This window comes from Pygocentrus nattereri, chromosome 26 (assembly GCF_015220715.1).
Source record: "Pygocentrus nattereri isolate fPygNat1 chromosome 26, fPygNat1.pri, whole genome shotgun sequence".
Taxonomy (NCBI): domain Eukaryota; kingdom Metazoa; phylum Chordata; class Actinopteri; order Characiformes; family Serrasalmidae; genus Pygocentrus; species Pygocentrus nattereri.
In genome coordinates this window covers 30,119,019-30,134,867 of record NC_051236.1, presented here as the reverse complement: position 1 = coordinate 30,134,867, position 15,849 = coordinate 30,119,019, and the positions used below count along the sequence as shown (strand labels likewise).

At 39.6% G+C, this 15,849-nt stretch overlaps 1 protein-coding gene across 5 annotated transcripts in view; it reads left to right on the top strand.

Annotated features, from left to right (window-relative positions):
- st3gal3a (ST3 beta-galactoside alpha-2,3-sialyltransferase 3a) overlaps positions 1-6,049 on the top strand; it is a 94,355-nt gene extending 88,306 nt beyond the window's left edge. For 3 of the 5 annotated variants that reach the window (XM_017684831.2, XM_017684828.2, XM_017684830.2), the window contains exon 12: positions 5,618-6,049. In XM_017684831.2, the coding sequence (XP_017540320.1) occupies positions 5,618-5,785 (168 nt within the window). In that variant the 3' untranslated portion in view covers positions 5,786-6,049. The remainder of the gene's footprint in view (positions 1-5,617) is intronic. The other 2 variants (XM_017684829.2, XM_037535078.1) reach the window with 2 other exon arrangements.
- The last annotated feature ends 9,800 nt before the right edge of the window (positions 6,050-15,849 follow it).

Here is a 15,849-nt window from a genome sequence, read left to right as displayed (position 1 = left end):
ATTTATTTTTATTATTATTATTATTATTATTATTATTATTATTATTATTATTATTATTTTAGCCACACACATCTGGCCTCTGTTTGGTTTGTATTGTTTAGCCAAATAATTGCTAAGGTGTAGACATCAGCTGGTACTCTTGAAGTATATCTGCAGTCCAGCAGTTTTAGCTGCTGACAGACCAGTAGGACTTGGAGGTCCTCATCCGTATGTCTGAGAGCACTACAGAGAGCTATGAGAGACGCTGTTTTAATCATTAGCGAGCTTTGTCTCTGTAAACATCCTTCACATACACAGTAGTCCCTCTGTTTAAACTACAGAGAGTTTGGCGAACATGACCTGGCTCTTAGCGAGTGTGGGTAGCGTTTTCATTTGGAAAACCTTGTGGGTTCATAATGAGCTAATCAGTCACATTCATCTTTCTCGTCCTCCTTCAGAACCGCCGTAAGTGCTTTCCACTGATATCCAGAACACCGTCTCACAATGTGGTTAATGACTCGTCTCCGTTTTCGGGGTATTTTAAGGAGTTACGCAATACAACCTTCTTTCATTTGCACAGTATGTGAGCCTCTTTGCTTGTTGAAGTCAGTTAAAGTTTGGAGTATCAACCCTGATTGGCAGAATAATGTATATTATGTAATTAACACCATGTACGCGCGGCACGTCTCATACGCTCACTGCCTATTCCATATGGTTCATGTATAGAAACAACAGCTTGTTTTGAATTTGGTTTTTGTCATGGCGCAAAATGCATTTCTGTATGTCAGTCTGTTCGCTGTTCGTCTGTCTTTACGCTGTAAAGATAGTGTTTTTGAGCCTTTGTTCATGTATAAAATGTTATTTATTTTACTTTGTTTTGTTCAAACTATATACTAGTTTAATAAAACCCGTTCAGCAATGGCCTAGCAACATCTTAGTAACCAAGATGTTGCTAGGCCATTGCTATGGTATCCCAGGGTTTTGCTAAGGTGTTGGTAGGCTGTTGCCATGGTGTCCCGGGTGGTTATGGGTGTTGCTAGGCCGTTGCTAGGTTTAAGGGGCCTACAAAAATTGTGGAGCCCAGAAGTCCATGACCACGTTCATCTGCCCCTGGTCACACAGCATCACAAACCATATCAGCATGTTATCTGATATTCCTAAAAGGGCCCACGTCTACTGTTTTATTTATTTATTTTTTGTATTTAATTTTTTTCCCAGAGGTTTATTTATCCTTTTTATGTGGTTTTATGTATCAAAAAATGAATTTGATCATTTTCCAGTTTTTTTTTAATATGCTGGAATTAACAAGGCAGTTTTGTTCATGTGCTTTAATGACGGGTAAATGTAAATGACCACTGTTCTGAATGTCTACCATGTATTTCAGTATGACTGGACAAGCTAAATTACTATGGAATGAGTATGTAGATTTGTTTCTTATAACACCACAAAAACAAAATAAAATCTGTTTTTGCTGCTTAGGGCTCGAGAAACATGTTTAACTCTGCTGTACTTTAACAAACTGGTGAACACCAGAGCTGAAAAATGCTCAAAAAACTATTTGAGTACTTTAACGTGAATAGGCCCACTATGAGAATGTACAGCATGCAGATGCTTTGCCTTCAAACCTCTTCGTCTTCCCGACACTGGCTGGCTGTTGAAACGTTTAATATGCTTTGAGTGTCGTTTGCAGTAAATAGCAAACGGATATAGAAAGTGGTGTGAGATCAGAGCTGGGTGAGGTATGGATACAACAGGCAGGTGGATCCTATTTCAGGCCGATCCTTGACCTGGGTGTGCTTGGTGTGTGTTGGTTGGGGAAAGGGTGGGGGTGGTGTTCCCTGACAGGTGTCTGTCCATGTAGGTGGGCCTGGGTAGCAAATGAGGTCTGTAACAGTTTCTCTTTTTTTAAGTGGCAGTTTGTGGTGAAAAGTCACTGTGTGGAGAAAAAAGTATGCAGCCGTCGCACTGCATTCAGCCAATGAGGCTACAGTAGACTGGCCTTCATCATGAACGGCGAATATATTTCTCTGAGAGTACACAGCACAAACTAGGCTCTCATCGTCTTCTCTCAATCAATACAGATTTAAATAATAATGAAAATATCTGGTTTCAACTGCAAAGACATTTGATTGGATAAAGTTTAGATAGTTCACAAATTTTAAACCCTATAGAGCTCATGGTTTACTTGCTAAGGTACCTAGCTTACTAGTGACACTGGCCAAGCTAACTTCTACCTTGTATGAAGGGCTACTGCGTTCTGAAAATCATAAAAATTGCATGTCTATATTTTGGTCTCGCTGGAAGTTTCTGTGTGACAGCAAACAGTGAATCGGTTTCCGTGTGTATTTGATTGGCTAAGACGTTTGGTGTGTGCTGGGTTAGGATTAGTTAAGTAATCTCATACATTTTTGGTTTCTGACACTGTATGCCGTTGTTTTCTATAGAAATGAATAAAAGTGTGTTGCTAACAAGACTAAAACCAGTAGCAGGAGCCAGAATTCCACCTGTTTTTATAGACCTTATTCGTCAGACACCAGTTCTGTGGTTGTTTAGGCAGTTTGCCTGTTGACAATTGCTAATACCCTTATTGATGGCCTTGTAGCACCAGAGCAAAGCGAAAGAAGCACACGTCAGACACCAAACATGTCTTTGGTGATCAGCTGCTTTTAGGTTCAGCACAAAATTTAGATTTTTTTTTACTGAATTCTCTTTTCAAGAACGGTTGCACTGGTATCAGTTACCACAGATGCTTCACCCACTTCTCTCTGTTGCACTGTGAGCTGTTTTAACACATCAGGGTGTGTTCATGTGTGTTAGACGTTGGTTCAGCCGCCTGCCTGCAGGATTTCCATGGAGATTTCTTCTGGCCTTGTGTCTGTGCAGGCTCACTGTTCATTTACTTTATTTCTGACGACATGTCCTTTACACACACACTCTCCGCTTCGACTGCAACACTACATACATCTTAAACACACTCCCACACAGCTAGAACACTAAGCAAATGCCTATTCATTGTCCATGCACTTGGCTTCTCAACCACTTGGGTTTCCCCAGAACATCACTAGCAGAACTAATAAGCACAAGTTGAAGCCACAGTGAATACTTATAATTTAATCTCCAGAGTTTCACACCCTTAAAATAATAGTTTGTCCAAAAATCAAGTTAACCGAATTTTTTCCCCTTAATTCTAAATGACGTCAATTGACATATTTGCATCTTCCGTTCTGCACTGTAGCTACAAGGTTAATGCCACTCATGACGAAAGCTTGTTCTGGCTGATTTATCTCGGCACAAGTGAGGTATGAGTTGTTTTGTAAGCACGGTTCTCATCTTTCGCCCCACATTGCTCACTAGCAGCTCAATGCAAGGTCACAGTGTTTTACGCAGAGAGAGCCAACAGTGTCGTAGTTAATCTGATAAAGTTACAGGGGACATTATTTCATTTGATTAATATAATGATTTGATTAGATTAGAGTTTACAGAATAGAGATAAGACAATATTTAGCCTTAGCACACTTTATGCATGGACAACAAGCCATACAGCCCTGTATATTCTGAAAGTCTGCATTAAGGTTACTTTATTTTTAAGAGTGCATTTAGCCGTATTAGTATCATTTAAAGTGTATATTCATCGCCATGTATTTATGCATAACATACAATCTATGCCCAAAATATCTAGAGCCCTCTTCTAATGAGTGGATTTAGCTACTTTAATGTGCTCCCATTAGCCTTTTCTGCACAAGCAGCTAGAGAATTTCCATGGGAAGCTCTGGAGCAGCCTAGTGTTCATGCTCATGTGTGTCAGAGGGCTACAAAGCCCCCTGGTATTGGGCTGTCGAGCAGTAGAACTCAGTTCTTTGGAGTATGGGGCACCGTCCAATACCTTTGGGACACACTGGAGTGGAGCTTGCAATCCACAACTAATCATCCAACATCAGTACCTGATTGCTAATGCTATGTCTGAATGCAATCAAATCTTCATAACAGTGTTCCGACATCTAGTGTAAGGCCTTCCCAGAAGAGCTGAGACTGTTACTGCTTGGGGAGAAATTAATTACTAACACTAATGTCCATATTTGGCTTTTTACCGTTCCTTTGGTCCAAATGTTCTTTGAGACTACCTGAGCACAAATCTGCCTAACGTCTTCAAAGTGAGTTTGTGTCATTTTATTCATCATTTTTTATGTATCATTGTGTATAAAAGTATATTGATACAGAGGTTTTATCTAGTACATCTACTAAACAGGTTTATCTACAATCTAGGCTCACACTGTTGTCTATCTCTTCCCCTTTCATTGATGGAAAGGAACCATAAGACTAACGTTGACCAGATGTTATTTGGGTGGTGAACCGTTTCCCACACAGGTAGTGGCATGGTAGCACATGTTGTGCTGGTAAAAGTGCTGGTATGAGTCTACCAGCCAAAAACATCATCAGAAACTGAGCACTAACAAAGTTGTAGAGGATAGGTGATGCAAACTGCATCAAGTCAAGAGGCTTGTCATCCATCTATGTACACAGTGGAGTGAAATTACGTTCCTCCAGGAACATCACGGTGCAACAAGGAACATAAAGCAGAAAGTGTGAACGTGCAGACATCGTGCACAAACAAAAAATTAAACTAGAAACAATATAATAAATCTGATAAATTAGACATTAGACACAGTAAACAGGCTCATTCTGGACATGAGGTCGTGGAGAGATGTTTAACATGCTGTGATCTGTGGGTCACGCAGTCGGATGACCTACAGAAACACAGCAGTTACTGAGGCAGTAAAACCTGAGTAAACAGTGTAAACACAGTGTTATTAGCAATGATCCAGATAGTGCAAGTAGAGCATCAAAAGAGATGTGTGAGTGCAGAGTATGTGTGTGAGGGGGGCTTTCAGATCAGTTCTTGGGAGGTTAAAAACCTGATCTCTTGAGGAGCAAAGCTGTTGTAGAGTCTGGCAGTGATGGCATGGCTGCTCTGATACCTTCTGCCAGACGGCAGCAGTGAATAAAGTCTGTGTGAGGGATGGATGGGGTCGGCCTCAACGCTGGTGGCTTTGCGGATGCAGCGTGTGGTGTAGATGTCCATGATGGAGGGGAGAAAGACCCCAATGATCTTCTTCTCAGCTGTCCTCACTATACGCTGTAGGGTCTTGCTGTCTGAGGCGGTGCAATTCTAAAACCGAGCATAGAAGTTATTAAGCGCGTCTGGAAGCACTCACTTGCTTCTGGTCTGGTTTGGCATGTCAGCAGATGAGCTACAGTCTCTAACTGTATGGTGTACCAACAAGGTAGGTGTGTTAATGAGGTGAACATGTGTAAAAAGTGTTCAAACACCCCAACAACATCATTGTGCCTGATGTACCTGTACCGGCACAATGTGCTACCATACCACGGCCATTTAAGTACCACTGCTGTGTTAAGGATAATCCACCCAAATAACATCTGATCCGTAGTGGTACTCTGGTGGTGCCGTTCCACTGATGGACAGAGAAGAGGCTGACTGGCAAATAAATCAACACTCTGACTACAGTCAGTAATTTTAACTGCAAAGTGCACCAATATAACTGATAAAAAACTAAGTATATCATGTGGTGTTTCTGCTTTTTACACTCCTGTATGTTATATAGAATGTATTTTTTTACAGAAGAACTCTCCAGACGGATCATTTTCTCCTGAAAGAATTCGGGGCTTGAGAGTCATCCAGTACAGCTACACTTTAAACTCCAGGACTCTGAACCTAGTACCTGCAGGGGAGCTGCTGATCACCACATACCACCCAGGAACCATTAAAGCACATAGCCGGCCAGACTGACCATCAGGCTCAGAGAGGCCTTCTAAGGTTAGCGTACCACTGTGGGGTCCTGTTCTACACAGCTATTGTTATCTGCTTAGATTACGAACGACAGCTTGATACTAGCGTAAGGCCACGTCTCAGTGGAATGACTGGACACACACATGGAGCTCCCCAAGAGAGAAGACTGCGGTCAAAGGTTAGTTCTCAGGTCATGGAAATGCCTCTTACATTGCCATTGATTGTGCAATGATATAACACCATTTTTTTTGATGATACCCAAGTTAAATGATTCTAAAATCATGCTACTCTCATTCAGCCTTCCAGGTTTCACAGTAATTTTGTAGGACACTGTAAGGAATTAAGAAATGTTACGTCTCCAGAGCTGTAGATGTTTCTGGAATGACTGAGAAAGCTGTATTACACTGAAAATGAAGTTTTCCTTTAGTTTGCATAATTATTATTGAATAAAATAAGTGATTACCAATAACAGATGATTTCAAAGGCCCTTTCATCTGAGCACCTGTGAAGAATATTTCTTCTGTTTGTGTTCAAAGCTGATATTTATCAGTTTGTTATTCTCTCATTGTGCTGATTGCAAAATCCCATTATTAAGCTTTGGCTAGCCATTGAAACTTTCCAAGTTAGAATTGCTTACAGTGCTGGTGATAGGAACCAGACATCTGAAGCGTTTAATGCCTCTAAAAGTTCCCTCACAGAAAGTTATTACATGAAATGGTTCTGAATACACTGCCTGATGTCTGGGACGATGGTTTATAGTAGTTTGGAGAGAAGCTTTTGGCATAAAACATATAATTTTAAGTCCTTTCATTGCCTTACAACAGGAAGTTGTGAGGCATAACAGTAAATAGCACAGAAACGTATTTAGTTTACATTAGTTTTTCCCGAGTGTTTATCAGCAAACATCTGCATCACAAGGCAGAACAGGAAAATTATGTAAAAATAGTACAGGTAATATGAAGTACAGACAAATAAACAACATGCATGTGAACAGTGTATTTATAGATGAAAAACACTAAATTCCAGATAATAATCGGTGGCCTGAGGCTTCTGACAATTGAGTAGGAGATTTAGGAGATTTAGATATGACGGGTTTTAGAGGAAGCTTCTCAAACAATTGACAACAATATACCAACTTAGCTTAATTTTTCTGTTTACCATTAATTTACTGTTTCACCAATACAAAACCTCAGAAGACATGCAGGTTCTCAGGCTGGTTTGGTTTGTAAATAAAATGGCAGATATCACAACCCCTAGTTCCCATCACCACCACTGCAAAGAAATCTCCAGGTTTCTCCAAAATGAACCTGAATGACTTTGCTTATATCGCAGTTATTTAATGTAATACAGAAACGCAAAAAGTCACAAAACTTACAGTTCAGTCCCAGCTGTGACCGCGGGTGTGTAGGAATGAATACTGGACAGACAGAAATGGATTACACTGCGATGAGACTCGAGAAAGGGTGGACGTTTCAGATACAGACTTCAGGGATCAGTCATTTATTTTCTGAAGAATTAAACAATCAGAGACTTGAGGATGTTCAACTGCTGTGCAAACAAAGAATGAAATTCACACAGCTCAGTTCACAGGAAAACTAACTGATCCAGACATTATTGCAGAACTCAAAAAGTCTTTGTCTTACGGTTCTTAGAAGGTAAATCTGCCTCAAATCACCAGATCTCAGAAAATAGTCTCTACTGATCATCAGTCTGTCTGGATTTTTGTTTTAGTAGTTAAACATACTTTAAACCAATGGTTCTCAAATTCATCCTCAAATCCCACAGATGGTCTGTAGTTTTCATCCAGCCCCACACATGAGGTAATACTACTACGACTACTAGTATTACTACTACTAATAACAATAATAATAATCATCCTTGTTTATAGAACACTTTTCATACCAGTGCCAGCTCAAAGGTGATGAAGTGTAATAGTAGTAGAAGAAATTGAATGTTCAATTAAAATCATATAGTCAGAGAGATCAAAATAAAAAGACAAAACCAAAAGAGAGGTAGAATTGTAGTCAAACCCAAAATTAGAGATTTCAGTTGTTTCTTAAATGTGTGCATTGAACGTTAACTGTCTTAAAAAAGGTGGAATTGAGTTTCTTGGTGTGGAAGCATAATAAATGAAAGCGGCCTCTCTATATTTACTGTATTTTATGGAAGGAATTTGCAGAAGGCCAATATCTGCAGATCTAATATCACATGCTGGCACATAAACAGTGGAAATCGACCATATCCACTTTGGCCACTACCACTTTTTAAGGCCTCTCTATCTCAGAAACTTGTAAGTTAATGCACAATGACATTATTTCCTGAAAGAATTCAGCAAATCAGATGGTCAGTCAGGAGGCCTAGTGGTCTCACTTGAAAGTTTGTGAACTTACATAAATGTGGCCTAAAATATAAGGAGATTTTCATAACAACAGATGAAGAGAACCCAATAAAACACAAATAATTATGAACTTCCAACATTAAATGTCTTTGTTGGCAAAAGTATGTGAACCTCTATAATTATCAGTTTGGGGTAGGTGATAATTAGGGTTCAATCAGGTATGACTGTGGCTACCCTTATTTAAAAAAAACAAACAAACAACTGTCTTCACCAGCAAGTTCTAGTCTTTACCACACACATTTGTCAGAGCATGCCTTATCTCAATCAAATGAGATTCCTGAGGACCTCAGAAAATCATCTGCCTGTGCTCATTAGGCTGGGGGAAGTTACAAAACTGTTCTCAAAGAGTTTGGAGTTCACTGATCCACTTTCAGACAGACAGCATTTACGTGGAAGAAATTCAGCACCATTGTTACCCTTCACCCGGGGTGGTCATTCAACAACAATGACTTTAAGAGTAGAATTCAGCAGCGCAGAGTATTCTGGGAGACCTCAAAGAACCTCAGGGTAATATCTAAGGAACTGCAGAGCTCTCTTAGACTGGCTAATGTCAGTGTTACTGAGCCCACAATCAGGCAAACATTGAACAAGAATAGCATGTATAGAATGATAGCACAAGGAAAGCACCTACTCTTCAGGAATGTTTCTTAAAGACCACACAGATGAGCAAGAAGATCAATAAAATAATGTTATATGGATGGAAAAGGCAAAATTAGATTTCATGAGACTTTGTGAGAGAACATACTGCACTCCAGCATAAAAAACTCATCCACACTTTGAAACACGGTGGTAACAGTATCACGGTTTGGGGCTGTTTAGTTGCTACTGGACCAGGAAAGCTTGCCTTCATTAGATGGAGCTATGAAATCTGGATTGTATCAAGAAATTCTACAGGAGAAAGTTAGGGCGTCCATCTGTGAGCTGAACTTCAACAGAAACAGGTCCTATAGCAAGACAATGACCCTAAAAACACCAGTTAGTCTACAAAGAATGGTTAAAGCAGACGTAATGTTGCATTTTGGAATGGCTTTGTCAGATTCCAGACCTTAATCCAATAGAAATGTTGAGAACCTAAGGTGTGATGCTAGGACAAGAAAGCCCACTAACACCAGAGTTGGGCTTCTTCATATCAATGTGCAGAGCTGATCACAAGTTATAGGAGCGATTTGGTTGAACCCTCCTGCTCAAGGGGGTCAGTTACTCAAAGCTAAGGTTCAACATACTTTTGCCAGCAAAGACATTTCATTTTCGCTTACTTAGTTTAACAACTAAGTAATCTTTATCTAATTATGAGGTAAATGGAGATCTGATCATATTTTAGATCACACTTATATAGAAATTTACAAAATGATGAAGGGTTCACAAACTTTCAAGCAGGACTGTAGTTCACCACTTTGAATCAAACCCTTAGATATTTCCACTTTCTGCTAGAAGTATACTCTCTCTGAAGTATCTGAATTCCTGTCACAGACGTAAAGAATCAGTTTTATAGAGTTCCAAGAGGCGTTTTTCTGTGCAGTATGAAAATTTCTGAGCTGTCGATCACAGCAGATATTTCTTTCATGCCGTTTTTGGAATGTTTCAGTTATTATCTGGCTCTGGCTCCGGCTCCCATGCTTGGCACTGCATTATGTCTGATTTTTAGGGGTGAACGCCCTGCAATAATAATGTGAAACCTTATCAAAATCCCCTTTTTTCCAGTTGGGTCTGACTACCATGTGTGTAAATCAGGGTTTTGCATGATCAAGTTTAGAATCAGTGCTTTCAATAATATTATACCAATCTGCTTGCAGATACATGTATAAACTGGTTATAATATGTCAGCTGCGTGCAACGTTTCACACGAATCGAGAAATAAAGAAGTGTTAAATGTGTCTAGAACGATGAACGATCAGCTTTCCCAAAAACATCTTAGCACAAAGATGATTCTTATGGTAGAGCGAGCATCACACTGGGTACTCTTCCTACTAGTTAAGATGATCTTATTACAAATAAGCTTTTGCGAAAAAAAAACACCGTGAATAGACTGGTCAGATTGGTCAAAGTGAACATGTCTGTGATCATCACTGTGTATTGCTGAACTTAAATACTGATAAAATCTAAAATGTGCCCTGTGTAAAAGCTATGGCATTTTTTTTTCATGCTTTATATTTTTCTGATATGTTAAACTCAGGAAGTAAACAAAAACAAAGCACTCGCATTTTCAGAAAATGGCATTTATTTATTATTACTATTTATAATTTATTTAATTTGCTCCCTGTAGAAGATATAATAACTTGTTCTCAGTCTGAAAATGAACAAACTTGCAGTTTTATACCGCTGAAATATATAAAATAACCAAAAAAGTGACCGCAAGCGTTTGAGCAGTCTGTCCACTCTGTACTATGCTCCAGTGAAGAGTATCAGATGCAGAAGGTTTTCTCCTCACTGCACCAGTCCTTGTGTGGTCAGGGTTGTCTCCCCATGCTTCCTCCTCTCCCTGCCCCAGATTACATCCAAACCCCCCCCCCCTGCAGTGCCACAGTGTTCGGTCAAGAGTGAGACAGAAGGTCAGGCTTCAGCGGCGCTCACTGAGGCTGCGCTGACCAAAGAAGGCATTGTAGCCCTCTGAGGTTTTCTAATCTGCTCTCTGGCACACTGCTTCACACAGGGGGCTGCGCTTTTGGGCACTGATCCACAGCCTCAAAACGTGCTCCGAAAACCAGCCATAGCTGGGTCTGATCCACTGCCAATCTTGATAACCTACAAGAGCACAGATTTTGCCCCAGTGTTTGTGGGAAACTTAGACATTAAAGTGATAGTTCAGCAAACAACCACATTTTCGACTACTTTCCAATTTACAAAGGCCAAGACCTGTCTGAAGTTTTTTTATATGGGGCTAATGTGGCTAATAAGTACAGCTAACAACATTGGTTGTATTAGGTCCGTCATCACCAGCATGCTGCTTAATACCAATCCATGCATATATATGTATATGTGTATATATACAAATATTTTGTTGTCCTGTCTAGTATTTATTGTTCTGTATATTTACTGTCTGGTGTATTTTTAGTATATTCTGCACTCATCGTCATGTATCTGCTCTCTGTGTAGTCCTATGTAATGTACTGCTGTTGTGGGAACCATGCTGGTCTGTAGAACATTTCATTCCAATGTATACATCTTACATTTAGGAATAACAATAAAGACCATTTGACTTGAATAACGGAAGATTACACCCCACCAATTAGTGTCATACAAACTGCATGCTTAATTCATCCCACACTTCCCTCCTCATGCTTGCTATGCTTCCATGACCAACTCTGCACATATGCCTTAGAATATAGTAATTCTATAGTACAGTAATAGAGTAAAATTTGTTAGAGATTATAATGCAAAATAGTAACACATCATTTTATATCGACAGTTTCTGCTATTTTACATCAGTTTGCTCTGTTTAGACTAAATGGCCCATTTGAAATCAGAAGCACAGAACATGACTGACATATAGTCATATCCAAAGTCTGAATATCTCAAATCATATTACATGACAAGTGAGAATAAGTTACATTGCTGTCACTTAATTAAAATGACAATTACTAAATAATGCTAAACTTTTGTACGATACCAGTCAAACATTTGGCCTGAATAAGTATTTTTATGATAGACATTTTGGACCACACACCCACATATACATACATAGACAAGGTGGATAGATATATTATAGAAACACATTATCTACGCCACTTATCCTTCTGGGTTGTGCTGGATCCTATCCTAGCTGTCGTTGTCCAGAAGGCAGGAAACACCCTAGACAGGTCGCCAGTCTAGTACAGATACATAGAATTATTTCAATTTAATCAAAGTAACCAGTTTGAACTGCACATTTTCACATGTAGATTCACTGGAAATTCAAATCAGAACCCTCTTCCAGTCCTCACTACTCAACTGGCTGCCTTGCGCCGCCCAGGAAAGCCTTTTTCCCATTTTGCCATCTCAGCAAAGGCTTTCTTCCTGCCACTCAAACCTGCAGCACAGTGTCTTCTCTTCACAGCTGAAACTGAGGCCTGCTTACTTGAGGTGTTGTTCTGTGAGCCAGGCTGTTGACTTTCTTGCTTCTGTTGGGGCTTTGGGCCTTTTGATGGTGTAGCAACTGTACTCACTGACATCCTGGCTTTCTTTGAAATTTCTTTCATTTCTTTCTGTTTTGCTCTGTTAACAGCCTTTTCCTCGTTATTACAGTAGCTGCTACATTCTGCACTGCAGTATTGTTCAAATACTGCCCCGAGGCTTTAGTAATTCAGTCTGTTCCACCGCTGCTTTCATACAGACAGAGGGTTTGTGAGTAATCAACAAGTTGGGGCACCTAAAGAAACTGATTGCATCAACTTTCAAAGCTCAATTTAATTCCACTCCTGCAGAACAGCTGGAAGTTATACCTAAGAAATGTAGAAATTTTTCAGTCTTTAGTTTATTGTTCCATTTTTAACCTTTTTACCTTTGAACCTTTTCAGGCTCTTCATCTGAACTGCTTGAATGTCAGTCCCAACTGAGGGGTGCATTTATATTTGTGTGTGGTTCAGGATATCTTTATCATTATGAGAAATGCATATTCACTCAAACTATTTGACTGTTACTACACAAGTTTAAAAGGTATGTACAAAGGTATGAATATGTATTTCATTTTCTATGTGAAAATAAGTTGATACATCCTCTACAGGAAACAAAGTTAAATATTTTTAAGTTTACATTAATTTACACTACTGCACATTTCAGGACAATTTCTGCTTATTTGCTGAGTTTACCATATTGGCACATTTAATCTTTTATTTTTTCCTAATATTTTGTGTTAACCGTTAATAACCTTACCATTTACCCATATAGCAATTACCCTTACAGCAATAACAGGTTAGCTTTCAGACTTTTAAAATAAAATTAAGATGTCTATCAAAATATTTTACCGGACAAAATATGTGATTTACAATGGGCCTAACAAATGTTTTTGCTTTATAGCTCTGATTTTGTGTAATGTCATTGTACCTTTATGTACAGTGTTCTATATTTGGCTAATATAGGCTTTAACCCAGTTTGGTAGCTTACACATCATCCAAGCTTTCTTACTTGCATCCATATACTGAAAGGAGAAGCTCTACCACTGACTTGCCAATGTGGTGAGACTTTGAGTGCAGACACCTACACAGATAGACCCCATGGGTGGATTGAGACCCGTCCCTTTGCTCTCAGACTGTTCAACTGCCCTCTTGTTAGGTGTGTATGACTGTATTTTACATGGCCTGCACGGTTCTTGAAAATATGTTTCAGCAAGATGTCGGTGTCGCCCAGGAATAGAGCTCCTGCTTTGGCTTGGGTTCTCTTGGCGCCCTCTCTGGTACAGTACCACCACCTGTGATTTTCCTCAGCGACCAAACAGAATGTCTGCAATAGGGGTGATAAAACTTGGTAAGTTATTCGTTATTGCAAAAAATAGGGATTTCTACAAAACCCTGTGGAGCAAATAGAGTTGTAACTACACGGTATGCAGTGAGTAAAGCCAAGGCTTTGCACCAAGCATCATCACTGTTGTTGAATGATCATTGATCATTGATGTTTCGCCTGAAACACTGTACAAAAAATATTAGCAGCCACCTTGACCCCTGAATTATGTCTGTACTTTTGTCCATATTTATAGATAACAGTATATCACAGTGTGAGAAACATAACAAGTCTATTTGACTTTGAATTAGAATTTGCAGAACTGGGGAAAAAAAAAAAAAAGTTTTTCTTGTCTTAATTGGCCAGTTGTTCCTGGTAAGAGGAACATAGCAGGAATACTGCGTGAAATGGATTCTTTCACGAAAATATTACTTTAAAACAGCACCTTGTTTCAGTGTAGTACTGACAATAACCCTCTTTTGAACTGTTTATTTATCCGTCATTCACCCCAGCAGGGAGAAATCCGATCTGACCTGTGCTGCAGTAATAGTATGTGGGATATGGTGCGCTGCTTAACGTCATAAGAATTTGAGCGTTGATTGCGCCAAAAAGTCTTAGACTTCTGGTATTTGACCTTGAAATCAGAACAGCAACAGTTTTATTTCACTTTCTCTGATAGAGTATTCATCTCAGACTTTCCTTAATGGCATAATGAATGTGAATTATTCATTTGCTCTGGATTATTGTATGAATATGATGCAGACGTTCCATCACCTTCTAATTAAAAGCCTTTTATGTGTGCTTCTGGGTGTGTGTGTTTATTGCAGGTGTTTGTTTCATAATACAGATTAATAGCCAGTTGTCAGCAAATTCTCTGTGGCCATCATTGTTGACGCACCCGGTTCATTTTTTTATTCACAAAGACTAATAATGTCAGCGTTGATCATTTTACAAGAGAATGGCTGATCAACGCTTCCTTCTCTCTTCTGTGTGTTTTTCTATGTAGCACTATATAAAGCCTCTCAAAAGCCAAGCAAAACAAAAATTATTCTCTCAAAAGTGTGATTTTAACTTTTTTTTTGGTTAATTGTTTTGCATTTATTTAGAAATGCATGCTTCTAAAACATTCCCAGACACAGAGCAAAAATCTATTCCCTCATGTTTTCTTTTCAGGACAGTTTCGGATTCAAAATGGTCTGGTATAACTGAAAAACAGGTTACTGTAGTTACGAACAATTTCTGACTGCATTCATTGAAAATGTTTACCAGTTGATCTTCTGAGGATGTGTTGTCATTTCGTAGTCAGTGACCTGCCCAAATAAGCAACTTCAGACTTTTCCAGGTTTTGTCTAACAGAAAGGAAAAATGCTTTGTCTGAAACTTGCTGCTATCGTAACGGGGAGCGAGGAGGCAGACGCATATGCGGAGATAAGCGAGATTTATTATGGGCAAATCCAAGGTCATAGTCAAGACGGAGAGCAGGAGAGACCGACACGACAAAATGAACACAGGCATAAACATCCAAACAACACAGACAGAGAATCAAGCAAAGACCAGTAACCAGACAGGGGAAAACACAGGCCTTAAATACATAACAGTTGGGGCAGTCGTGGGCTGGAGGTTAGGGAACTGGCCCTGTGACCGGAAGGTTGCCGGTTCGATCCCCAGAGCCGACAGTCCATGACTGAGGTGTCCTTGAGCAAGACACCTAACCCCCAACTGCTCCCTGGGCGCCGTGGATAGGGCTGCCCACCGCTCCGGGCAAGTGTGCTCACTGCCCCCTAGTGTGTGTGTTCACTAGTGTGAATGTGGTGTTTCACTTTACGGATGGGTTAAATGCGGAGGTGGAATTTCCCCGGTTGTGGGATCAAAAAAAGTATCACTTAACTTAATAAGGGTAACGAAGGACAGGTGCAAACACAGGTGGAGACAATCAGGGGTGGAGTCATAAAACGAGGGGGCAGGACAAGAAAACCAAAACAAATGGAATATCATAAAAAAAGCATATGGAGTAGTGGGAGGAGCCAACCGTGAAGGCTACAGATGTCTTTCCAGCATTTTATCCCATGCGTTATTGTTCAACCATAAAAACAGATCAACAGCATTAAACATTCGATTCTGAGGTTATAAAACAGACACGGGATTACAGCACGATTAAACACCAAATGGAGAGAAATCTTTTATAGTCAATAATAATCAAAATAAACAGTTCATCCACCGAGAACTGACTGACAACATTTTAACGCTTCTCCTC